The following is a 27,254-nucleotide window of genomic DNA, read 5'->3' on the forward strand; positions in this document are numbered from 1 at the left end:
ACCCTCTAGCAAAAGGAACGTTTACAAGTTGAGAAAATGAAGATAAACCTAACAGGCCTGGCCTGGCTGTTACTTACAAGTTTGAAATATGAGAGACTGGTTCAGAAAGATTTGGAGAGCCTGGATTGACGTCTGGTCCCTCTTAGTCCCAAGAGCGAACAACCCCCAAAACAAAGAGCACAAACAGAAGCCTTCTCCCCACCAAGATTTGAAAGTATCTCGTCCCCTTATTGGTCCTTTGGGTCAGGTGTCAGTCAGGTTACCTGAGCTTCTTAACCCTTTACAGGTAAAAGGATTTTGGTGTCTGTGGCCAGGAGGGATTTTATAGTATTGTGCACAGGAGGGTTGTTACCCTTCCCTTTATAGTTATGACAGTGGGATTGTCCAGATACCTTCCTGGGGTTAACTAGTGTGTTGGGCAGTCAGAGGGCTGCAGGTGCTGTCACTATGGGTCCTTCGAGAGGTGCTTCCTGCAGCGCCCACTCTCCGCAGGGCTCCCTGGCTGCAGCTCTCCCTTGCCCCCGCAGGCACCATGGGACCATCAGCTGTCCCAGGCTCTGCAGATCTTTACACCCCTCCCACTGGGAACGGGGGCCGGGCAGCTCCTTTCGTACAAGTCGGTGAACAGCCGCCCTGTCCTATAGCAATGGCTTGTGTCCGCTCCCAGAGCTGCGCTGGGACTCGAGAGGGGAAAGGCTCTGCAGCCTGTTACAAGAGCTGCTCAGAGGACTGGGCCCTCCGGGCTAGCAATGAATGGGTTCCAAGGAAGAAGATCGGCCGTGTGGTTCAGGCACTGGATGGAAAGCAGGGTTCTCAGACTTTCTGTGGGTACCTCAGGCCAGTTCCGTGCTCTCTCTGTGCCTCAGTTTCCCCATTGTAAATGTGGCCGGTGTCCTTCCTTGTCTCCAGGGGGGGCTGTCAGCATAACCCAGCTGCTCAGATGTGGGGTTGGGGGTGGGCATGGAGAGAGCCTTTTATTCTCCTGTGATTGCTTTTACGTGTCTATGTACATTGCCTCTTGGATCCGTGGCGCATTCGGAGTCCCAGTGGCGTGGGTCAGTGTAATTGACAGGGAATTGTCTGACCTTTTACTAATCCTTGTTTGGAGAGGTTTTGACCATGCTGTTTTCTGCCTTGCTTCTCAGTGGTAACGAGATGGCAGCCTACAAGTACAGGTACCGGCTTTCCTACCCGCGGGTCTGCATGCCTCACAGAATGCTGCATTTCGCCCCCTGACATCACGCCCCTGGCCAACGAGGGCTGGGCCATTTGCTTTTTAACCCATTCAGTGCTGCACCCCCTCCCACCGCTGAGCTGCCTCTAAGAGAGAGCTGGATTGTGCCTGATGCATTGGCAGCACAGCTAGTGTGTTAGCAGACCTGGTCTATTTAGTATCACTGCAGGTGTGTTCTACCAGCACCCACTTAGCGCATTTCATTGCACTGCAGGCACAGTCTAACTGAGCATACCTGGTCATATGTTGCAGTGCATCCGGTGCATCTGCCTGGTCTATTCAGCAGCAACGCTTTTCATTGCATCGTAAATATCTCACTGATAGTCTGGGGTTTATTCTGACACTGGGTGCCCTTTTTGCCAGCACGACGCAGTTCTCAAGCTCCCCTTCGTGATCCCACCGTGCACTTCATTTGTTTCCGTCTGTTCCGTCGCTTAGGCTGCAAACAGAAAATCCCGTCTGTCGAAAGGCCCCACCGTGCGCTTTCTACCCAGCAAAGCCGCGGTGAAGGGTGCGTGTTTCTGCAAGGCCCAGGGAACGTACTGCCACCGTGGGAGGAGAATAACAGGGTGACGTGCGGCTCCAGTGCTCTTACTGCAGGACCTCATCCGATTGAATCTGACAGTAGGAGGAAGCTTGTTGGATCCAACTGGGACACTGCAGGCAAAGGCTTTTTCACTCCTGCAGAGGTTGTAGTGTCCCGGCAGAGTCCCCAGTGCTTGGCTGGTCTGGAGCAGTGGGTAGCACAAACCATAGAGTGAAATGCAAAGGGAAACAGACCCTTTCAGAACTCTGGCTAGGGTTGCCAGGCATCTGGTTTTCCACCGGCTGGCGGTTCCGGCCGGCACTGCCGACTGGGCCATTAAAAGTCCCTTTGGCAGCACAGCGGGGGCCCTGGGGCTAAGGCCGGCTCCCATCCTGCCCTGACTCCACGCAGCTCCCGGAAGTGGCCACCAGGTCCTTGCATCCCCTAAGCGCATGGACAGCCAGGGAGGCTCTGCGCGCTGCCCCTGCCCCTGTGCCAGTTCCGCAGCTCCCATTGGCCGGGAACCACGACCAATGAGAGCTGAGGGGGCGGTGCCTGCAGGCGTGAGAGCAGCGCACGGATCCTCACTGGCCGCCCATGCACCTAGGGGCTGCAAGGACCTGGCAGCCGCTTTCTGGGCAACAAAATGGCAGATGAATTTAAATGTGGATAAAAAAAGATCTATTGGGATTGAAAAAGGTACAGAGAAGGGCAATAAAAATGATGAGGGGTATGGAACGGCTTCCGTATGAGAAGAAATTAATAAGACTGGGACTATTCAGCGTGGAAAAGAGATGACTAAGGGGGGGATATGAGAGAGGTCTATAAAATCATGACGTACGGAGAAAGTGAATAAGGAAATGTTATTCTTTCCCATAACACAAGAACTAGGGGTCACATTAATAGGCAGTAGGTGTGAAACAAACAAAAGGAAGTATTTCTTCACTCAGTGCAGTCATTCTGTGGAACTCATTGCCAGGGGACTTTGTGAAGGCCAAAACTATAAGTAGGTTAAAAAAATAGTCAGATAAGTTTATGGAGGCTAGGTCCATCAATGGCTATTAGCCAGGATGATCAGGGATGCAACCAGATGCTCTGAGTGTCCCTAGCCTCTGACTGCCAGAAGCTCGGAGTGGACGACAGGAGATGGATCACTCAAGGATTGCTTGTTCTCTTCATTCTCTCTGAAGCACCTGGCACTGGCTACTGTTGGAAGACAGGATACCGGACTAGATGGACCATTGGTCTGACCAAGTATGGCCACTTTTATGGTCATATGATTCAGATGAAACAGCATAACAAATTTGCAGTCACCTAGGACATATACTGGACACCATAATGACTCAGAGTTTAGCAACAGACATTGGGCTAGAAACCAGGCCTTCCTATTCCGAAAAGCTCACGCTCCTGCCACATGAGCCAAAGGAGAATCTCCTAGCACTATAGGGCCAACAGCACACAGCTGGACAACAGAAGGCTGTGGGTGACACGTGTATTAACCAGTTTATTGAGACAACCAAGGATCAGAGCAGTGAAATGCCCTACCCGGGGCCGCACATTGAGGCATTGTCAGAGAGGAGGTCAGACTCCGCAGCTGGCACAAGTGTGCCTGAGCTAGCACACGGAACGTGAACAACCGTTAGGGGAACTGGCAACTCTGTCGGGGCCTGCAAGGCCAGCTGTGGAAGCGTGTGGGACTGTTGTGGTCTGCGGGTTGTCGTATACTCAGTCCACTCTCCGGCCAGCGTGGCACTGTCTCTAATTCTCCACTGCCTTTGTCCACTCTTCCCTTGGGGACTGTTCCACTGCTGAAAAGAGTCCACAAAGTCATCACGTCCAGTCCCCTGCACTGAGGCAGGACCGAGTAAACCTACACTACCCCTGTCAGGTGTCTGGCTGACCTGTTCAGCTTAGACCTTTAAATTATGCTCTGTTGAACCCCCTACATGATTCCTTTCACTCCTTGATATTCACTCGTCTCATCCTTGGAGACTCATAATCGTATGTCCTTTCGTCACCAATCTGCTCAGCCTAGCCAGTGTGGCCTGGGGACAGTGCTCTGGCCTAGACTCAGGAGATTTGGCATCTATCCCTGGTTCTGGCCTGACTGGTGCACTTGGGCAAGTCACTTCCCTACTTTGTGCCTCAGTTTTCCCATCTGTAAAATAGTGATAGTGACCTCCTTAGAAAGCACTTTGAGAGCCACGGATGAAAAGTGTAGTTATATAAGAGCCGGAGAGTATTATTATTATTATTATCATCATCATCACCCATTTTGGCCTTCTAATGTTCCTTCGCACAACCCAGCCCCTCCAGGTTACGGCACAACTCATGCGCAAAGTGATGGTGAGAAAAAACAAACCAGCAAAGGGATTTTGCAGGAGCAAAAATGATGGTAGTGATGTCCTGTTCTGGGGAAGACTTAGGCTGCCCGGCTGGATTTATTTCTCAGCCACACGACCGCATAGCCAGAGAGAGGCCAATTAGCAAAAAAATAACCTCAGTTAATTTCTGCTCCTATCTTACGTAGCCTCGGGTCTTACATGGAAACTATTCGAGGGCCTGTCAGTGGCTATTAGCCAAGATGGTCGGGGCCCAGCCTCATGCTCTGGGCGTCTCTAGCCTCTGACTGCCAGAAGCTGGGCCTGGATGACAGAGGATGGATCACTGGAAATTACCCTGTTCTGTTCCTTCCCTCTGACGCACCTGGTGCTGGCCCCTGTCAGAGACAGTATCCTGGGCTAGATGGACCATTGGTCTGACCCCCTCTGGCTGTTCTCATGTTCTTAGATTTCAGACCCAGGATACCTCAGTGTTTGAGGGTGCCCAGCATCTGATCTAGGGGTTGGAGCCATCTGCCCATCCTTGCTTGCCATGCCCTGCCCATCACTGTGATGTCTAAGTGCTTCACGGATGTATGTCAGGTGACCACAAGGTCTGGGCGGGTCTGTCTATACTACACGGTGAGCGTGCCTCCCAGCCTGGCTAGACAGATGGGTGCTAAAAATAACAGTCTGCACGTTGGGGCACAGGCTACCCACCTGCGTCCACGCCTGGCCATCCCTTTAGTCCGAACTCAGGTGGCTAGCCCGAGCCACCACCCATACTGGCTGGGAGGCCAAGCAGAGCCTGTGTCTCTGTCTCTCTCCCTGAGACAAGCTTACGGTGGCATTCATAGAATCTCAGGGTTGGAAGGGACCTCGGGAGGTATCTAGTCCAACCCCCTGCTCAAAGCAGGACCAACCCCCAACTAAACCCAATGTCCAACATGGTTTCAGAGCCGCGATTTGGGGAAGCTACTGGGTGGGATAGTCAAATATGGGCTCGTCCTGCCTGTGGCAAGGGCAGTTCATCCATGCTAGTCACGCCGGACCAGTCTGTGGCATTTGATCTGCTGCCAATCACCCAGTTTCCCTGCCTCCTAGGAGCTGCAGGGATGAATGGAAACGGCCTGACATGGCTAAGGCCCTTCCTCTCCAACAAAAGTCGCTATGTTCCTTTGCCTCCAGCATCCGACGAGGCTCAGGCCTCTCCTCCGTGTCGTCCAACATCTGAAGGAAACCGTTGGGGGTGCTGGTAAAAGGGCATGGGCCCAAGCGCCCTCAGTACACAGGGAGCACCCAGCACTGCCCCACCACCCCAGCTCGCCCAGTGCCTGGCCCAAGTCAGCCCCTGGGTGAGGAGCAGCTGAAGGCTGAGGGGCACTGCTCATGTGAGGACTATGGACCTCCATTGTGCAAGCTCATCCCTTCGGCTTAGCTCCCTCGTCCTTCGCACGCTCCCGCAGGCCCAGCCGCCTCACCGCTCGTCACGCTGCTATGCCTCCAGCCCGGGAAGGAAGAAAGAGGGAGATTGTTGTTTTGGTTTTTAAATACTTGGAGGCACCCGGCGCTCCTGAGGCTCCCGTCAGGCGGAGAGGGTTATCCGGTTCTTCCCTTCCACTCCCGCGGACTGAACCCAGACGCCGTGGCAGCCCCAGGGCTGGTCAAAGCGATTCTGATATTTCTCCCGGTCACTGGCACAAGCCCTTTGGCAAGTGCTTTGGGACCCACTCAGATGAAAAGCGCTGCACAGATGCAAGACCCTGATCGTTGCCAGTCCAGCGCTGAACGACGCAATGCAATGGTGCTTCTGCTCCTTCCCACGGGAGGCCGTTTGACAGCCCGATCGATTGACTCTTAAGGGGAGCCTTCCCAGTACTCTGCTCACATTGTTCTTTGCGTTATTAAACAAACCACTATCCGTCTTGAAAGCATGTCCCCAGCCTGCACCTGTTAATGCTTCACACCCCTGTGGATGAAGGATGTACTGTAACAAAGCCATCAGCACCCGGGGGCTTTGCAGTGAGGTGAAACAAGCCTGGCTCCTTGGAATGTCACGGTGACAGCGAGGAACCAAACCTTAAATCATCAGTTGCTACAACTTGAGCTGAAGGAGAATCTGTCCATTAGTGGTTAGCGATCTAGGGCCTGTGAGACACCCACGCACTAGAGAGGGCACCGTGACACATACACGCTAACCAGGGGTGACGAGGTGGGGTTTTCCCCTTTGTTATGTTGCATGTGAGTCTGACTGTCCTGTACTAATATTGTGTGCACCTCAGTTTTCCTGTGTACTGCGCCAGTGCCTAGGGAATTGGGTGTGTGACTTTTCCTGAGGCACTCAGGGCAGGTGAGGCTGCCCAGCTGCCTGCACGTAAGCTATGGCTGATGCCACTGTTACCAGGGCAAAAACCCTACGTGGCTTCGGCCTTCCTGTGTCTGACCTCAGAGCATTCAGCGTCCCCCTTCACTGTGCGCTTCCCGCAGCGAGTCCACCTGAGCCCTGACTGGCTTCTTTTGGAGCAGTTCCAGAGCATCGGCCCGGTGACTCCATGACACTACATCATTACAGTATTATCCACATGGAGAAACTGAGGCACAGAGCAGTTATGTGCCTTATCTGAGGTCACAAGGGCAAGTCCCTGTTAGAGCTGAGATTAGAATTCAAGAGCTCCTGCTTCCTTGTTCAGGGATGGGATCACAGATCTCCAGCTGCATTCAGCGTGCGTAGGCGATCATGGACACAACAGAGAGACTGGTATCCATCAGATCTCTGGACTCGTATGGGCTTGAGGAATAAAATCTCCTAGCAAGGCTTCACCAAGAGAAGAGACATCGTTTTAGGACCCAGTGGTTTGTGGGTACCTCCAGCCCTTGCTCCTTGCAAGCTGGCTGCAAGCCACCCAGAGCAAGATTTTGCTAAGCATCTTGGCAGCGTGATCCAGTGGTTTGATGGATTACCAGAAGGTTGAGCATGCACCTTTAAGGACACCCGCCCTGCTCCGAACGCTCAGAGGTATGGATTGTGGCTTGTGGCTTGATGGGCCAAGACGATAACAAGGGAGAGAATAACGCTGAGCGATTCTTTCTTTCTTCAAGGAAATCGTTCATTAACAAAAGCTATTCCCCAGGCTGCAGCCCAGCGAGAGCCATGAAACCACTTACGGAGCATCCGGGCAGCCCTCTTCATTGTACTTTCAATTTGTGCCCCTCGGTCTTTCGCCCACGCCCTTTGGCACCCTCTCTCTCTCCTCCTTGTCCTCCGTGGCTCAGTCTTTTCCCTGGCAGAGGCTGTTTGCTCGGAGACCAACGCGGAATGAGTTGGTGGCTTTCGGTTCTGTCCCACGCCACAGACACCTGCACAGCGGCACGGCCGGTGACTGGCCCCGGCTTTGTTAGCTGACTGCGGGGGAGCAGGCAGTGTAGGCTGGCGTGGAGCGTGTTCAGCGTCATGTCTGCTAAGGGAATTTACGACCACAAGCTCTGCTGTAAACTGACTGCTTGTTCAGGCATGGCTCCATTGGGTAGCGTAGGGCTCTATAGCAGGGCGACAACTCACCTGGCGGCGCCTCCTGCTGGTAGTCCTGGGAATTAGCTCTGTCCACTCATGAGCGCCTTCTGCAGGCCGGTGTCTTGCCTTGTCGCTGGCCCCCGTGGCCCTCCCGGACCCCGGTGCCCCTTCTCTCGGGGGTCTGCCCCCTGCAGTACCCCGCAGTCTTGCTGGTCTCCCCTCCCCAGGGAACCCCCAACCCCCTCTCCCCACCTCACCGCAGTCCTTGGCTACTGCCAGTCCCCGTCTAGCCCCCGCTCACTGGGGCGGACTGCAGTGTAATTGCCACTCATCATCGGCAAGGAGGGTTTGGATCTGCTGCCTCTGCCCACCCTTGGGCTGCCCTCTGCAACCCAGTATCTTTTCCAGCCTTTAGCTAGGCCGCAGCCTGGGGGTTTCCAGGCCGGAGCTCCCCAGCTCCTCTGGCCTTTCCCCAGCCCTGCTCCAGTCCAGGCCCCCTGCTCAGCTCCCAGCAGCCAGGTCCGTCCCTCTCAACCTCTAGAGAGAGACTCTCTGAGCTCCAGCCTAGCAGCCCCTCTATAGCCCCTGAAGCTGCTTCCCCAGTCAGCCTTTCCCCAGCCACAGCCCTCTCCCGGGCTGTTTTTACTCCTCCAGGCAGGAGCGGGGTCAGTCTCACAGCCAAGATTTTCCCAGGTCATTTGGGGTGCCACAACTTGAAACACCTCACAGAGACGCTAAGGGCAGGAGGGATCCGTATGACCACCCAGCCTGACCTCCTGCATGTCTCCGGCCAAAGGAGTACATTGACTCCTGCAGTGAACCAAATACATAAGGGCTGAACCGAAGTGTAGCTTTTAGAGAGACGTCCAGTTTTGATTGTAGATTTTCAGAGGGTGAGTGCTCGGCAGATCCTAAAGGCACGGCCCCTTGTACGATGTCTCAAGTTGAGCACCCAAAATTTGAGGCCCCTAAAGCCAGGCCAGGCCTTCACCGCTCTGTGCCTCCATTTCCCCAGCTGTCAGACAAGATGATCATGCAACCTCACCTCACGGGGCAGGGGAGGGGTCGGTGACCATCTGTTCATTACTGATCACAGGGCACTTAGATCCAGTGGTAACGAGAGCCGTGTAAGTTTCTAGCCCCCCGTGTGAGAGACAGACTCTTAACGTGTCCACCTGTACGCGCAGTAGAAAGGTCCTTCGCTGAAGGCACTGTGCATGCCAGCTCGCTCAGAGCTAGCGTGGGTACGTCTCCTTGAGCTGGGAATTCCCCCTCCAGCTCCAAAAGTAGACGGACCCTCAGACTGGGAAAAGACCTGTTAGGCATTTGCCGCGTGTCCGTTTCCAGCCCAGATGGAAGTGCTCCATTCCCAAAGGCAACGCTGACGTCCCCAGAATGGCTACGTGCTGTCAGCTGCACTCAGAGGGAAAACATCTCAAAACACTCGCCTCCGGGAGGCCGAGGGAAAACTCAGTGGCTGGTTTTCTGACACTGATCAAGAGCAACAGTCCTGGCAAACTCGCTGTCCGGGAAATTCCACTTGCTTCTCGAAGAACTTTCTGATTACAAATAAACTCCCTTGGAACAGTCTAACTTTCCCGCGCCTGGAGCAATGACGGATTCAGACAGAAGGGGGTTGTTTATTCTCTTTCCAATAACAGAGTGAAAAGTTGTTTTTTTTCTCTTGCACTGAAATCTTGGTTTGTAATCCAGACCGTACAAACAGGCATAAATCAGTCGGTAAATACAAACTGTTCATCACATCCATCAGTATCAATAGCAGCTTACATCATGTTCAGTGCTTTCCATCCTGCTGGAAATTCTCATGGGACTTTAACAATAAGATACATTCAGCCTGCAGCCCTTGTTATTGGTATTACGGTAGGACATTGAACCCACAACGAAACTCAGGGCCCTGTTGTGCTAGGGGCTGTAAAAAGAGACAGGCCGCTGCTGCAAAGAGCTTACACTCAATAATGAGGCAGATGACGGGAGGGGAAACTGAGGCACAGTGATTTGCTCACAGTCATATGGCTCAAGCCTTGATTAACAAGGTCATTGATCACTTGGTGATTGCCTGTTCTGTTCATTTCCTCTGAAGCACCCGGCGTTGGCCTCTGTTGGAAGACAGGATACTGGGATGGACGGACCGTGGGTCTGACCCAGCACATTTTTATACAATGGGTCAGTGGCAGAGCAGTCTCCTGATTCCCTCTCTAATACAATCTCCACAGGACCACACTGCCTCTCACTGCCTTTGCGCCTGCAGCCGGGGGGAGGGCTGCCCCTTCTCCAGGTTCCCAGCAATACCACTTCTTCCATGGAAGAACCTGGCCAGCTCTCCCCTCCACCAGTTCCCTGCCAGGCTGGTTCCCTTCCAGGAAGTGGCTTCATTTGCTCCGTTCTTAAGTTTACTGTTGACACCATACGATCAAGGGATGCGAGGCAGGGACTGCTGGCCTGGGTCATCCGAGATGGGTCGGGTCACAAAAGGTGAATAGTCCCTGTGACGTCCACTCACTCCAGTGGCTGCTGTCCATGCACCTGGAGCCCATGGAGCCTGCAGAAACGAGGCACGGGTTGTGGGTGGCTGTTAGCAGGCGTGGGCCATTCCCTCTCTCGGTCTGGCACTGGCGGGCACCCTGCGGAGCAAACTGCACTAAACCCACCTTCCTGGAAATGCCACGAGCCGTCCCAGAGGCCCTGGCGAGAGCCGAGTCACAAGGGTGGGTCTGGCTCTGGATTCGGAGCCGCCCCTCCCAAAAGAGCAGGGGCGCTTTATTGCAGGACTTCTGTTGGACCCATTTGCAGGTCAGGTAGTGTTGGGATCAGATGCAGGGGAATCCAGCTCCTGGTTCCCATGCTCACGTACAGCGCTGTGCACAGAATGGAGTAGGGAGCCAGGGCCATTGCGGGTTTGGGAAGCAGGACTTAAAGTAAGTGGAAGCTGTGGGTGGTCCTGCACTTCTCTTTGGCAGAGCAGCAGGCCCCTCCTCCTCGGGTGGGGTGGCGAGACCTCCCCCGGCTGTTTCTATCTGCATTACCGCCGCTTTATCACCTCCCCTGCCTCCATGATCAGTGTGGAGAGATCAGCACCTGCTGCTGCTACTGGGGGCTCTGGAAGCCGCAAACCTAGAGTTTGGTGAGATGGGCTGGGCCAATGAAATTGTGTCTCCTGGTCCAGGAAACCCCAGAACACAGATGGTTCAGATCCAGGCTCCATCCCACTCCAAGCACCACATTTGATTGGGTGACGGGGAAGGGGTCCCAGTTTGGGCCTGTCTGTAACTTTAAGGAAACGGGGAGAAGGTGCATGATTGCTAAGCAGCCCTTTCCCTCCCCTGTAGGATGCAGATCAGGAAGGGAGGAAGAGCCCAGAGTTTGCATCAGCAGCTTGAGATAATGGCGAGTGGTGCTGACTGTTAGGAATCAGAGTGGGTTAAGAAACAGCCCTCCAGCTTGGGAAGAGATCTGGCTGGCTTTCCCCCTGTACTGTTAAGGGAGCTGTATTGCAAAAACACATCGCAATGTGTATCCCACCCGGCGGGGAGCTGCTTTCGGGTGTAGAGCAGCAATGAGGCACGAGTCAGGCTTTGCCAGGAGGGTGAGGTGGGGCTGAACAGAGCAGAGAGCAAAGCCCGTCAAAGGGAAGAACACGGTGATTAAATGCCGAGGAGGAATCGCTGTATTGGCAGAACCTAGAGGGAGGTGTTGTGTGGGATTCGAGCTCTCTGAGCCACCTTCTGCCTCGTGAAGCCAACATCCTGCCCTGAGATCCGATTTGCTTCTCTATGCAGGGGCGTGCACGGGAATTTAAAAAATGGCCACTTTTGGAGGGGCACTTTCTGTGCCCCGTGGCCAGAGGAGCTGGCTCTCTTCCCCCCTCCCCTGTGGCCAGAGGACAACAGAGGTGATGATGGCTCCTGATGGGACAGGCGGATGTAGGAGCTAGCTATGGCGGCTCTGCGGCTGCTGGGGACTCCCCCATCCTGGTGGTGGTGCCTAGGCTTCACGGGGGCGAACTTCACCCCAGTGCAGCGTGAAGTCTCTTGGCCTCTGCAGCACTGATCTGCCTGCTGGCCCCTCGCTCTCCAGCCAGGGCTGAGGTTTCCTAAGCTGCCCCTGCACAGTGTGTAGCCACAGCTCAGTTGCTGTTGTGGAGCAACCCGCCAGGGCCTTGCCACAAGAGATCCTGGCTTTGCAGCCTCTGCAGTCTGCTTGGGCTTGCTCAGTGGCCAAGAGGGGCTCCCAGAATCTCCTGTGGATCCTATCGCTCGGGGCATCCCAAAGGCAGTCAAATCGGAGGCCCCCCTGGCCAAGCCGGCCTTGGAATGCCGAGAGACCCGTAGAACGCCCAGAGACCATCATGTGGGCATGACATCACGACTACGCGCTAGCTCCGGCTATCCATGTGGCTCTGAATCCCTTCACTGGCGCGAGATCCAGGCTCAGATCAAAGCCAGGCTCATATCTCCCCTGGTTCACCTTGTTCTGACTCTGCTCAGCACCAGGGGATGGGCTTGGGGCACACGCTGGGCTTTCTCATCTGCATCCTGCTTACCCTTAAAAACCACCCGGATCCCTTCCACAGCAACTGAGCCAGCCCCACGCAGCAATTCCCAGTTAGTTCCCCCCTGCGCCCTCCCTCTCCCCAGCAGCTGGAATCCTTCTGTGGGCTTTGATCATGAGGGGCCGGGCTGGTAACACTCTCGCAGTGCCTGCCACATGGATGTGTGCGAGATGCAGGCATGCTGGTGAGACACTGCTGACAACGGTTCCGGTTTCCCAAAGATTTCATACCCCCCGTTTCCTTTGGCTCCAGAAGCTCCTGTTACGATGTCTTGCCCTAGTGAGTGGCCCCAGTGATTATAATGACCTGCTGCTTAGGCTGTGCATGCACTAGAAATGCTGGAGCGCTGTCATGTAGACACTTACTCCAGCGGCAGAGGGGTTCTTCCATCGCCGGTCTAGATCCACCACCTCTCCGAGAGGCAGTAGTTAGGGTGATGGGATTCTGCCATGGCTTGAGAAGGTGGCGCATGCCAGTTTCCAGTCGCGGGCCATTTCTTCCATGGCAGCCTGCTTCGGGGGCTTGATTCCTCATTGCCCAAAGTGCTGTCGTTACGTTCAGCTGCCGCTAGGAGACCTCGCTGTCCCAGCCGTCCCACTGCGCTTGCTGCTAACCTTGCTCCACAGAGCTCAGGAGCTGGGAAGGCAGCTCTGATTGCCTCTAACAAGGAAATATCTGACCTCTTTACAGCTGCTGTCTGCCAGCAGTAAAGAACAACATCTGTGCTAATGCACATAGCTTGGCTGCCAAGCAGCATTTCCAGAATGCCATTGGCCATTCCAGGCAATGCATCAGAACATTTCAGCGGCGAACATACCGCAGCGAGAGCCAAGCCAGCCTTGGGCTGCTCCCACTGGCAAGAGCTCTTAGGCTTTGCTACGAGGCCTTTCCTTGCGTTGACAGGCAGCTAGCAGAAAAGGCATTGGGTGGCTCTGTAGGAGTATGGGGCGGTGGAGAGCGTCGCAGTGATTGGATGAGCTGCCCTCCCAGGTGCTGAAGCGACAGTTGACTTGGTGCAGGTGGAAGGGGCCAGCTGGAGAGGCCTGGAGAATGAACTCCTGTGTTTGTCCCCAGGACGAGTACAGCGTGGGTACAGCCTGGCAAGCTTTTCCCATGGGATGGGAACGATCAGGGAAAACTTCTCCAGCACCCCACTGCAGGCCTCTCCAATGGGGGATGGCTTCCAGAGGCAAGGCTGTGCAGTGCTGAGTCACCCCCGACCTAGAGCCTGATTAAGCCACACGCGGTGATGAGTCATTCCTGTGCTAGGCTCCAGCCAATCCGCAAACCAGGAGCTGGTCTGGTGACCCTCAGGCCAGGTATATAAGCCCCACCGGAAGAACAGCAGCTCAGTCTGCCCAACGTCACTTCATGGCTCGGGACTCTCCCCTACCTGAGAGTGGTGACAGACACCACAGGCCTCAACCTGCTCCTGCCGAGCTCCCAGCCCTACTCTTCCTTTGTTCCACACCCGCTATTGACTCCTGACTCCAGCTTGGACTTCTGGCTCCGGTTCCTGGCCTCGCTGCCTCTGCACCAACCACTAGGCCCAACTACCACTGCTCCAACACTAGCCCTGACCCTCCATGACTCACCTTCTGACACAGGGAGTCTAAATCTCCACGGGCAGCCCAGTTCTGACCCCCTCGGCGGAGCCAGCTAGCTGTGATGGGGTTAGCCGTAGACTAGAACTGGTGGGCAATTTTTTGATGCAACGTTTTTTTGCCAATAACGCTGTCTCGTCTAAACTGAAACCCTTCACGAAACAGCGTCAGTTCAAAGACACACCCGACACAAAACCTTTTTTTTTTTTTTTTTGGTAAACAAAATGTTGACGATTTGTTGAACTGGAAAGGTTCTGTTTTTCGAGCCGAAATGACTTTTCGCTTAGAAATGTTGGTAAATATTCACTAGAAGAAGGAAGAAATCGAAACAAAACATTTGGAAATGATCAAACTGAACTGGTTGGATTGACCCAAACTCAATTTGGGGGGAGGGGTTTTTGGTTCACGAATATTTTTGAGATTTGTATTTTTTGTCCTGATTCCAAATGGGGGGAAAGTTGGAAATGTTGAAAATTCTCACGGGGCGAGAAAAGCTTTTCCCTCTCGGCCCTACTGCCCACCGAGAGCAGGACTCCGCCCAGCTCCCCATTTCATATCAGCCACCAAACAGCCATTGGAGGATACAAATTCAGATTACTGGCGTAGCTAATGCAGTTTGCCGGTCCCTGGAACTGAGCAGTCTCCCGCTCAGGAGACAGCCATCCGCAGCGTTGGGCTCATCTTCCTTTCCTTTGACACCTGCATCTTTCCACTAATGTCAATGGGATCGGCCTAGACTGACGCTGCACTTGGCTAGGTGCAGAGTCACTCCCGGTTCAGTTAAGACACCTTCATGACAAAGTTGCACGGATTGAACTAAACCAGTTTTTTAAAAAAAAAAAACATTTTAAGAGAAACTGGTGCAAAGAGCTGTGTGGATGTTTGTTCCTGTTTCAGTCAGGCTCATTTCAATGTTGTGTTAGGTGCAGGTGCTGAGCAGGGCCACCCAGAGGATTCAGGGGGCCTGGGGCAAAGCAGGGGAGCTGCGGTGCTTGTATTCACCCAGCGGCGGTCTGGGGCTTTGGTGGCATTTTGGGGGAGGGCGGGGGGCTTTAGTCGCTCTGCGTCTTCGGCAGCACTGAAGGGCCCCCCGCCGCCGAAATGCCATCAAAGACCCAGACCGCCACTAGGCCAGGGCTCGCGGGGCCCCTGCAGGGCCTGGGGCCAATTGCCCCACTTCCCCCCCCTCTGGGCGGCCCTGGAGCTGAGTTTTATTTTTCCCTGTGGGTGCTCCCCATCACTCCCCCCAGGATCCTGCCCCCACTCTGCCCCTTCCCCTGAGGCTCTGTTTCTGCTTCACCTCCGCTCCGCCCCCTCCCCTGAGGCTGCCTGCCTGCCCGCCGCTCGCTGCTCTCAGCCCTCCCCAAGCGCCTCCTGCCAGCCGCCAAACAGCTGATCGGAGTCCCCGCGCCGAATAACTGATCAGCGACTCTGTGCTGAACAGCTGTGGCTGGTGGGTGCAGAGCACCCACTTCCCCCCCCCCCCGTGGGTGCTTGAGTCCCAGAGCACCCATGGAGTCAGCGCCTGTGATGTGAGTCGATTACTTGAGCGAAACCGAAATAAGCCACTCTTCACCCCCAAAAGAGTGTGCACACTGGGTTTTGCACCAGTTCAGTGAAGTCAGTGCACTCTTGCATATAGATAAGGCCTAAGTGAGAGGAGAATCTGGCCACCTCCCACCCCGAACAATCATTAATCTGTTACAGACTTGTGAGCAGTTTTGATTTAAGTAAAAAAATAAAACCCAGCCACCCTCAGACAAACAGCTGCTTTGCAAAGGGGTTTTGCATGTTGTTTACACATGCATATAAATGATCCCGCTGCAGGAAGCCCGTGCGTCACTGGGGAAGCTGCTCCCAGCTGGGGACTCTGTGGTTTGGACGGTGCAGGACGGCGCTGCCTTACTGCGGCCATTGTTCTTTAATTAAAACGCTGCAGTCTGACTTCAGCTGAGGCACGAGGCTTTCCACCACAGTTCTGGGCCATGCATGCCAGAGAGGAAGGGAGAACAATGGATCCAAAGAATGACCCATGTCTGGATGAATCAACCCCCAAGGCAGTCTTCTCCCTATTTTTTCCATTAATTTTCTTCTTTTAAAAAGCAATGACCCCACAATCTCATGCAGAGGGGTTTGATCAGCGTGGATCAAACCCCGGACCTTCAGTGCTGTTCCTGGAGCTAAGCGACAGCTCTGTTAGATGTAGGAGGCAGGTTGTTATAATCACTGAAGCCAGCCACAAGGGGGCGATATGATCCCATATACTAAGCTGTTGCAAGATGCCTGGTCTTCTGACCACTATAACACGTTCATGGAAGCTCCCAAGGACGGGGAAACATATGTGACACAGTCCAAGCAGCGCAGGTTGCAGGAAATGAGCAACATTCCCCCCTGGTGGAGGAAACGGGCAACATGGAAGGGGACAGGGGGCCAAGAATCCACAGGGACTGATGGCCCCAAAATCTGTGGCTCATGGGTCATCCTCACATGGTGGCAGCCACTCTCCTTTGCCTTCAATGCCCATCACTCTGCTGCTGGTTGGACAGTCCGTGCTATCTATCTAATGGTCTCAGGGTTTTAAACGGCCACCCATCACCATAGCATCTGGGCGCCTTGTACGAAACCTCAGTAGCAGTAGGAGAGTCCCTAGTGAACTTCATGGCGTCTCCGGCACTTTTCCCTTTTCAAGGTTCAAACCCAGCTTGGGGTGGGGTGGTTGGGGAAGGAATTTGGTAGGGGGTTGGGAATGGAAGGGGTGTCCGTATGGTGAGTCACTTTTGGTGGAAAGGAAGCGTCTGCAGTGTTTCCCAAAGATGGTGAGACTCAGTCTCATCTCCTGTGGAAGTTTGTTCCACAGCCAGATCCCCTCACCCGAGAGTGCTTTGAACCCAGCTCTCATGTGTTCCATCCTGGGCTGAGATTTGCTCCTTCCTAGGCCTGTGTGTGTCAGTTTCTGGCCAGTGGCCGAACCCACAGTCTTAACGAGCTGCAGGACTGTGCAGCCAGCCCTGTAAACGAGGGGGCGTGGCAAAGGCAGGCAGAACGGCTCCGCCCCTCTGAACAGCCACACCTACACCACCATATGCAGGTGCGACCGCAGACAGCTTTCCCTCGACTGCTGCTTGCAAGGAGGGAGCATGCCAGCCAGCTGCCTTTCCTTTGTCGAGCGAGCACGGTGCGTCTGCTCCTAGCGAAGCAGAGAGCCGCCAAACCCCAGTGTGTTGATGGACAACACTAGTCTAACCAGGCGCCGCGTGAAAGTGCTGGGAAGTGAGGAATGCACCTGCAGCTTGAAGTGTGGCTGGCCCCAGCCATACAAGGCGGATAACCGTCTGCCAGGCCTCACGGCACTGTGTCCATTTGCAGGATCTTTGGGGCGAGGACCGTGTCTTTGTGTAGTACAGCACCTGGCACAATACAGCCCTGATCTCAGTGGGGGCCTCTACCTGCTACTGCAGTTCACATAATAGTTGTGCACAAAGGCCTCGCTAGCACAGTAGGTGTAATAGGAACATCCCTGTGCCAATGTCACTGTCTCTGGGTCTGTGTTCGAAGGGGTTTCTCATGCACTGGGCATTTTTACAGCTTTCCAGCATGTGTGGGCAAATATTTCCCTCTGAAGTAACTGTTTAGCCACAGTTGCTTCTTTAAACGGGAGAGAGTGTGTCCTAGTGGTTAGAGCAAATACTAATAGTTGAGCCGCCTTCGGTTTAATCCTAGTGCTGCCACCAACAGCCTCCGCCAAAGTTAGATTTGCAAACTTTGCCCAGTTATATTTTAGCCCAGTAACCAAAGGGTTAATTAGTCCAGCGTGTAGTCTGATATGTTGTCGCAACGCGTGTTTTGCTCTGCCTTTGGCCCCCGAGCAGTTCAGAAGAGGAATATTGGGAGCTGCTGATAAGACGTATGTGGCTTCTAAAGCAAAGTTAAGCAAATCCAATTGAGTGCAGCTTGACTTTTCAATATGCAGCACCTAAGTAACAGCTGCTCTGTGCCTCAGTTTCCTCATCTGTAAAATGGGGACACTGCTTTCTTGTTGTGAGCCAAATGGCTGTGAGTTACGTGGATCAAAGCCACCGAGAGCTGATAGTGAGATATGTAGCTGAGAGCACTATTGATTCTGTCTGCACGCCGCGTGGATATACAGACCCCACTGTCCAACCTATGAAACCCTGTCCTAGAATGCATTAAGCTCGGCCTAAAACCTGAGGTAAGTTCTCCTGTAGCTTTCTCCGAAGACCTGGTCAGGAATGTGGAAGGGAGCTCACAGCAGTGTTGTGAGGCTTACCACGTCTGTAAAGTGATCTGGAATTAACCTGTGGAACTCATTGCCACAAGGTATCAGTGAGGTCAAGAGGTTACCATGTCTTTTAAAAATGATATTTATATGGATAATGAAAACGACCCAATTGTCCATTTGGGGAGTTTCCTGCACCTTTCTCTGGAGCACCTGATACTGGTCGCTGTCAGAGACAACATGATCCAGTCTGGCGGTTGCTCTGTTCCTAAGCACTATCCTTGTGGGTCTAGGGCATCCTTGTCTTCTGCAGGACCAAGCAGCAGTGGAAGCGGCTGAGTTCTGAGCCTGCTTTAAACGAAGTGCCTCAAACGAGGATTTTGCCTGTCTGGAATGGGGACAGCTGTCAAATGTGTATTAAATAGCAGTTGGTTAACAGAGAGCATTTATCGAGGCCTGGCAAGTTCAGGGAGAGACCATAAGTCCCAATATCACATTTACTTCAATAGCCACTCTCTCAATGAAAAAATGCAGGGCTGCTACCCGAGTGCCAGGGCAGCCTGTGTGCCCTTCAGCCTTGCTTCACCACTGCTAAGGGGACTGAGCCCAAGGAATCCTGGCATGGGATGCAGCACAGAGACAAGACGGTCCCTTAGCTGTAGAAGCACCTTTCGTGCAGGGCCGGGGTCATGGGATCCAGAAAGCCAGGGCTTGCCAGGTATAAGCATTTTGAGGCCCAATCCTACAAGGCACCAGCTCTGTGATTCTCGTTCACTTAAGAGGGATAGGGCCCTTGTTACCACCCTAAAGGTGTCTCCGGTAGGAAGGAACAAGAGACCTACAGATAAAGAACCCAGATTGTGGGCACTGTTTATATGGCTAGACGGGGAGCTCTTTGGGGAAGGGGGCAGCACCTCTTTATTGCATGGTGCCCAGCACACTGCGGCCCTGATCCTTAGCTGGGGTCCCTCGATGCCCCCACAATGCCAATACTAACTAGCCATACCCCGTTGTTATTCTCTAGCCGCGTCATCATCACCCTTGGGAGTCCCAGCCAGGCACCAGGGTGCCTGAGTTTGTTTCCAGTAGCACCTGCTGTCCACACAGACCAGAAGGCACAGACCCTGCCCTAGACCCCCACCCCCGGGTCTAGAAAAGCTGGCCAGCCAGTAGCAGGGATGTGATGTGATGGGGCACTCACCCCACCTGAGCCCTGGGGGCAAGAGAGGCCAACTGGCCCTGGGCGGCACCTGGAGGGGGCTAGGACCCAGTGAGGCTTAGCTGGGGATGAAGACTAGGCAGGGCTTCTATGAAGCCGGGCAGCTGGCACCAGGGGAGGAGGGTGGCAGTGAGGAAGGGAGAGCAGCTACCAGCAGGGAGAGCAGCAGCCTGTTATAGGCAGTGAAGGCTGCGGGAATAAAGACCAGAGCTGCTGGGTCACAGGTCCCTGGACTGGAAGCCAGTGTAGGGGGCTGGCCTGGGTTCCCCTACAGCCTAGCTGGCGGTTGCTGGGGCCTGTTTGGAAGGGGACTTTGATAACACCCCAGAAGCGGGGGAACATCGGTGTGACTTGGCCTGAGGAGCAAAGCGCGGCAGCGCCGGGAGCGTGAGAGAAGCCATGGAGCGAGTGAGTGGGAGGAAGGGGTGTCAGGCCATGTGGTGAGCTAATCTCCTGATGGGCCAGTAGGAGGCGCCAGAGCGGTGAGAGAGCGGTGCCCTGTCACACTGGATCACGCAATGCTTTGGTGTTCACTAGCTACGTTGGGCCCGATTCTGTTGTCCCCTACAGCAGGAGTAACCCCTCTGAAATCAGAGCATTCCCACCGGTGTGAGATCAGAGTCAGGCCCACTAATTTCCCCCTCCCCCACACCATTCAGAGTGATGAAAGCTATGTGGTGGTAAAGGGGTTCGGGGGAGCTAAACGGGCCAAATCCTGCTCTCCTGCTTGTTTGGCGCTTGTTGGAGTGACTGAGGCCAGGCTCAGGTCCCTTCCCCCACACTCACTCACGCAGCCCCTCGGAGTTTGGCCTGGAGTCTGGCGACAGCCCCATCGCTGGGGGGGCGGGACTCCAAGAATCAGTAAAAAGAACAGGAGTACTTGTGGCACCTTAGAGACTAACAAATCACCTAATCACATCAGCCACGCCATCAGGGGCTCATCCACCTGCACATCTACCAACGTGATATATGCCATCATGTGCCAGCAATGCCCCTCTGCCAAGTACTTTGGCCAAACCGGACAGTCTCTACGCAAAAGAATAAATGGACACAAATCTGACATCAGGAATCGTAACATTCAAAACCCAGTGGGAGAACACTTCAACCTCTCTAACCACTCAAAAAGAACAGGAGTACCTGTGGCACCTTAGAGACTAACAAATTTATTTCAGCATGAGCTTTCGTGAGCTACAGCTCACTTCTTCGGATGCATAGACTGGAACACACAGAAAGGAGATATTTATACATACAGAGAACATGAAAAGGTGGAAGTACGCATACCAACAGGAAAAGTCTAATCAATTGAGATGAGCTATCGTCAGCAGGAGAAAAAAACCTTTGAAGTGATAATTGAGATGACCCATAGAAGGTGTGAGGAGAACTTAACATAGGGAAATAGATTCAATTAGTGTAACGACCCAACCATTTCCAGTCTCTGTTTAATCCTAAATTAATTGTATTCAATTTGCATATTAATTCGAGTTCAGCAGTCTCTCTTTGGAGTCTGTTTTTGAAGTTTTTGTTGTTGCAAAATTGCCACCTTCAAGTCTGTCACTGAGTGGTTAGAGAGGTTGAAGTGTTCTCCCACTGGTTTTTGAATGTTATGATTCCTGATGTCAGATTTGTGTCCATTTATTCTTTTGCGTAGAGACTGTCCGGTTTGGCCAATGTACATGGCAGAGGGGCATTGCTGGCACATGATGGCATATATCACGTTGGTAGATGTGCAGGTGTACGAGCCCCTGATGGTGTGGCTGATGTGATTATGTCCTATGATGGTGTCACTTAAATAGATATGTGGACAGAGCTGGCATCGGGCTTTGTTGCAAGGATAGGTTCCTGGGTTAGTGTTTATGTTGTATGGTGTGCGGTTGCTGGTGAGTATTTGCTTCAGGTTGGGAGGCTGTCTGTAAGCGAGGACTGGCCTGTCTCCCAAGATCTGTGAGAGTGAGGGATCATCTTTCAGGATAGGTTGTAGATCTTTGATGATGCGCTGGAGAGGTTTTAGTTGGGGGCTGTAGGTGATGGCTAGTGGCATTCTGTTACTTTCTTTGTTGGGCCTGTCCTGTAGTAGGTGGCTTCTGGGTACTCTTCTGGCTCTGTCAATCTGTTTTTTCACTTCAGCAGGTGCGTATTGTAGTTTTAAGAATGCTTGATAGAGATCTTGTAGGTGTTTATTCTGTCTGAGGGATTGGAACAAATACGGTTGTATCTTAGAGCTTGGCTGTAGACAATGGATCGTGTGGTGTGTCTGGGATGGAAGCTGGAGGCATGTAGGTAAGTATAGCAGTCAGTAGGTTTCTGGTATAGGGTGGTGTTTATGTGACCATCGCTTATTAGCACAGTAGTGTCTAGGAAATGGACCGCTTGTGTGGACTGGTCTAGGCTGAGGTTGATGGTGGGATGGAAATGGTTAAAATCATGGTGGAATTCCTCAAGGGCTTCTTTTCCATGGGTCCAGATGATGAAGATGTCATCAATGTAGCGCAAGAAGAGTAGGGGCGTTAGGGGACGAGAGCTAGTGACAGACTTGAAGGTGGCAATTTTGCAACAAAAAAACTTCAAAAACAGACTCCAAAGAGAGACTGCTGAACTCAAATTAATATGCAAATTAGATACAATTAACTTAGGTTTAAACAGAGACTGGGAATGGTTGGGTCATTACACTAATTGAATCTATTTCCCCATGTTAAGTTCTCCTCACACCTTCTATGGGTCATCTCGATTATCACTTCATAGGGTTTTTTTTCTCCTGCTGATGACAGCTCATCTCAATGGATTGGCCTCTTACAGTTGGCATGGCTACTCCCACCTTTTCATGTTCTCTGTATGTATAAATATCTCCTTTCTGTGTGTTCCAATCTACGCATCCGAAGAAGTGAGCTGTAGCCCACGAAAGCTTATGCTGAAATAAATTTGTTAGCCTCTAAGGTGCCACAAGGACTCCTGTTCTTTTTGCGGATACCGACTAACACGGCTGCTACTCCAAGAATCAGTGTTTCAATAAGCAAACATCTGGATTCCCCTACATTTACACTCGTCTGGTCCCCGTTAACGCCACTGCGGAGTCAATCCTGGTGTAAGTGAGAGGGAAATCAGGCCCTGCTCTAGCTGCAGCTTCCAGATGTGAAATCCTGGCAGCTGATACCTTGAAACTTGAAGGCTCTTCTTCAGAGGGTAAAATTCACCCCGGGCAGAGGGCTGCACCCATTAAGTCCCATTTAAATCCTTGGGCTAATGCACCACAATGGCTTGAGTGGGGTATGGGCTTTGTGGCAACTCGGCCTATTTCACTGTCCTGTGCTGAGAGCTGGCACACGGTCCTCGTAACAGCACGGCCTGCCCCTTTAAAGGCCAGGAATAGGCCTGGGGCCAATCAGTGGTGTTTGGTTAGCCCCGCCCCACCATACCCGTGGAGGGGGTGGGGTTTAAAAGGGGGAAAGTCGGGCAGAAGGATGGGCCGGCTGGAGACGGGCTGGCTGACTCTGAGGCCAGCACAAGGCAGGGAGATGAAGGGAGCAGCCCCAGGGAGCCCGGGAGGGGCTGAGGGGAGAGGTGGGAAGTTGCCCAGGAAGGGCGAAAGCTGAGCCCGCAGGGTGGGCAGAAGAGTGTCTGAGATTAGAGGAGAGATGACAGATCCCTTGGGAGGGAGAGGCCGGGCCTGGCTGGAGACTGGGGCAGAGACGCTGCCTTTTGTTCACTTTGCCCTGAGCTATCCTGCTGGACTCTTGTGAGGGGCTGGGCTGGAGGGTGTCACCGGGGCACAGGCTCGGGGCTCTGGAACAACTCTGAATCAAACTCAGGCAGGGCCCCCTTCAGCGTGACCCCCTCAGCTCACACCCTCACTAGGGTACGTCTCCTTGGCTTCAGCGCCTCCTGGGACCGACCTCAGAGCCTTCAGCACCCGGGTTCCACGCCGTGAGCCCCCCGCAGTGAGGCCACCTGAATCGGAGCCCGGGGGAAGCTTTACCCCCCCCAAGGGGACTCATGCACCCCCAGCTTCCGCCGTCAGCAGTGACTCAGCCAGCGGTGTAAAACAGAAGGGTTCGTTGGTTGTCTGGAGCACAGTGTTAGCTCAGAAAACAAGAAGGTACAGCAAAGTTCACCTTGGTCAACCCCAGAGCCCAAAGTCCTGGCTCTCCCCCCGACCCTAGAACGGGGCAGCGAGACGTGCTTCCAACAGCCGACAATCAGTCATGCCCATTTGCCCCTCCTCCATCCTTTGCGCCTCTTCCCGGACAAACAGGGTCACCTGGCCTCCGCCTCGACTCTTTGTTCTCCAACTTGTCGCAGCCAGCTGGCTTCTTGCAGAGGGTGGGCTCCCCCCGGCCATCAGCTGTAGATCAATACCTTTGTCTCACCGCCTGGTTAATCTTGCAACACATAGGGGAAACTGAGGCAAATGTGTGGCAATGCCCCGCTATGCTATGAGGGGGCTATCTGGGATATTGAGCCTCTTTCCTACCTAAGCCTTTTGGGTAGGGTCTAGTGGGTCATGGTGACCCTCTGCTGCTCTGAATACCATGCTCCCTTCGCCTCCCTGCCTTGTGCTGGCCTCAGAGTCAGCCAGCCCGTCTCCAGGGAATCCAGGAGAATTGTTCTTCCAGCCGAATAAGTCGGATAAGGCGGTTTTCATGTTTAGGGTGTATCTTATCTGAAAAGGAAAATGACAGACCATATAAATCAAGAGGGGAAGGAAGTGAAAGGCTAAGGAGGATGGCCTAGTGGCTAGGGACCAGGACTCAGGATGCCTGGGTTCAGTTCCTAGCTCCACCACAGATATCTTGTGTGATCTGAGGTAAGCCACTTCCACTGTGTGAGTTCCCCATCTGTACAATGAGAGGCCAGAGCTGTTTCTGTGTCCGTACAGCACCTCACACAACAGGGGCCTGGTTCATGACTAAGGCTCCTATGCATGACAGTAATGCAGATAATTATTGTTAGTAGTAATAATAAATCTCTTCAGTCATCTCGGCCCGCAGTGCCTGCTGGACATTTTTCCCCCTCTTAGCCACAGAAGCGCTGCTGTTAGAGTCTTCCTGGAGCTCCCATGGACAAAATACAACTATCTTAGCAGCTTCTGGATCTAGGATATTGCAGCGTTTGTGCCTCTCCGCCTTCCCTGGATGGGTCGGAATATCGCAGCTGGGAAGAAGGAGGGCCGTGTGCTCTGTTGTGTGCTCTGTTCTCCCTGCTCTGCTGTGATTTGATCCCTCTGGGCCTCACTTTCCCCCTCTGCGAAATAAAAATAAGAGCAGCCCCTTACCTCAAAGGGGAGTGTGGATAAAATTATTTAATGACTGTGAGGTGCTTGGCAGCTGGGGTGGGCAGTGTAATAGAAAAGCCTGTTTGGGGGGAGAAAAGTGTCATAGGCCCTATACAGCTAATGGAGATTCTCCTTTCCCTCCAGTGGGGGGTGGGGCTATGCTGTTGGAGCAAGAGACGTGGGTACAGCCTAGCAGCACCCAGCCTCTTTACATGGGCTGGGGTGGTGCTGCGTTGCGATTTGCTGCCTTTCCCGCTACCGATCGGCTCACTACGCCTGTGAATGGCGCACGGGGCTCGTCCGAGCTAACACATGTTCTGCTATCGTTACCCCGGCCTCCACCTGCCTTGTCCTTTTCCAAACCTTGTGTACTAATGGCAACACGGCTCGGTCCCAGCCAGGATCAGGGCCTCACAGTGCTGCACATGCACATAGTGCGAGGCGGTCCCTGCCCCAGAGAACTTGCCATCTAAACAGACAAGCCAGAGGCAGGAAGCACCATCCCCATGTGACAGCTGGAGTCACAGGTTTTTAGATTCATAGATTTTTTTTAAGGCCAGATGCAGCTCTCATCAGGATCATTCAATCTGGCCTCCTGCATAGCCCAGGCCATGGAGTGTCAATCCCGGCAGGAAGCGTCATCATTTGTGGTCGAAGAAGCGGGTGGGGAAGGCAGGGAAAATGAGACACAGATGTTAAGAGAATTGCCCCCGTTCCGTCTGTGGCAGAACTCAATTCTCAGGAGTCCTCGTTCTGTGCTTTAACCAGCAAGCCCGTTTCCTGGGCCTTGACTCATTGCATTTCTAAATTAAGCCTCCGTTTGTTTGCAGAGTTGTCTAAGGCAGGGTAATGTTCTCTAGAACACTAAACAAAAGGCTCTGAGGAGCTCTCCGATTCATTTCAGAACGGGGCGGGGGAAAAATCCCCAACAAGCTAAGCCAGTGCTAAATCAACAAAGCATTCCAGGCTATTTACCCAGCTTTCCATTACAGCTCCCTGCAAAGGCAGACGGACGTGATCCAATCCCGGCAGCCGGGGGATGCTGAGCTGCTCGACCACAATTTACAGGGTGGCATGACTCCGTCTGGAACAGGCTTGTTTATCAGCAGTCCAGCGTAGAAATCTAAACTGAACTTTACCGACGCGCACCACGACCTGTGGATTAGGAGCGTTCTGTATTTCTGCCTCTCCTCTAGCTTAGCGGGGAGCTAGATTTCGGGATGGTTCTTTGGGGAAAGAGAAACAGCAGAGCAAACCAGCCCGGCCGTTCTCCTGTCCGTCATTTCTTTACCCCTTGCTCTGCGACGGCTCATTCGGTGCAGATGTTTGTCCCGGCCAGATGTTTCAAAGCAATTTGGGCCTTGAGACGCATAGACCCCAAGTCTATTGATTCCTACGGTGGAGTCCTTTCCACCAAGCAGCCCTGCCCCTCCGAGTCCCTGAGCAATAACAGGGATCTGGCCTGGGAGAAGAGGAATGTAACCTATCAGCTCCATGCGGCACAGAATGGGATGGGGGGCGGGAGTGACGTGCAACCTGTGTTGAGGATCGGAGCCCCTAGAGATGCACAATTGTACCGGTCCATCCAGTCCCAGCTAACACAACATCGTTCCCTACGGACCGTTCCCTGGCGGCTTTGATGGGCTCTGTCGTGGCTCCACCACACTCTCCTCTGTGCCTCGCAAGCCAGAAGAGGCCGTTCCGCAGCAGCCGGCGCTGAATTAGGGAAGGTCCCAGGAATGGCAGCACAAGCGGAGAACAGGGCTCAGGCCTGCAGCGGTGCTGGAGGCCGGCGTGGCTTTGCGATCGCACCTCAGCATCCTGCGCTTGGCCGGTGCGGCTAACGCTTCGGACCACACGCCGTGCAATGCATTATTAAAGGCTCTGGCTGGGTCTGTTAATCATGTGATGAATATTCATACACTGTTTATTGGCGGAGCCTTGATTTAAGCTCTGGTTTCACACACACCCCCTCCTCCCCTGGGCTGCTTGGGGAGTGATTACCAGGCAGATTTGGGCCTGGCTGAAACTGACTCATTATCGCATTGTAAACACCTTATCCGGCTTGATGGGAGAAATCTGAGCCCCCTTCTGGGCATCTCACGTAACCAAATCTCTGCTAACCCAGGCAGGGCTGACAAGAGGTGGGAGAAAGGGCAGCTGTTGTGCTGGAGCTCTGAGTTCATGGAGGCCCCCAAATAGTACATTTCGCTTGACGGGCTGGGTCGCAGGGGTCTCAGGCACTGGAGCACACAGTGATTTAGTCTCCTGAAGCCTGTAATACTTTGGTTTCATTTCAGTCGTTGGGCCTGGGGTGTGTGTATGATCTCAGTGATCCAACCTTCCTGAGCTACAGGTTAGAGAGAAGTCTAAACTCTGAAGACATCTACGTGCCTGCTGCAGGGCCTGCCTGGTGTCCTGTTAATCTTCCTTTGCACCTGTAGAGTCATTGCGTTGCAGGATCTCAAAGCGCTGTACATGGGTGCGGGAGTTTAGCCTCTCGATCCCTCTCTGGCAGGCAGGACTCCAGCTGAGCGGCCTGGCTGGGCTGGGCTGGGCTTTTCCTCTCTTGGCTGCATCTTTTGCTCCAGAATATCAGCTTTCATTTCAGAATGTTTCTCAGGGTGTTGTGATGGCAAAGAGAGCCTTCCAATGCTAAGCCGATGTCTGCCTGAGTCTGCCGAGAGCCTGAAATTATAGCTCAAAGAGAGGTGGGAACTGGTCCTGCTCGTTGCAATGGGTTGTTGGTTCTGGGAGTGCCGAAGG

At 53.5% G+C, this 27,254-nt stretch overlaps 1 protein-coding gene across 1 annotated transcript in view; it reads left to right on the plus strand.

The window, feature by feature from the left end:
* The window catches only part of LOC120398292 (beta-arrestin-1), a 181,652-nt gene that overhangs the window by 54,020 nt on the left and 100,378 nt on the right, over window positions 1-27,254 (plus strand). Inside the window, exon 3 of the mRNA XM_039525620.1 lies at window positions 1,146-1,175. Coding sequence (XP_039381554.1) covers window positions 1,146-1,175 — 30 coding nt within the window. The remainder of the gene's footprint in view (window positions 1-1,145; window positions 1,176-27,254) is intronic.

This window comes from Mauremys reevesii, linkage group 1, assembly GCF_016161935.1.
Source record: "Mauremys reevesii isolate NIE-2019 linkage group 1, ASM1616193v1, whole genome shotgun sequence".
NCBI lineage: Eukaryota > Metazoa > Chordata > Testudines > Geoemydidae > Mauremys > Mauremys reevesii.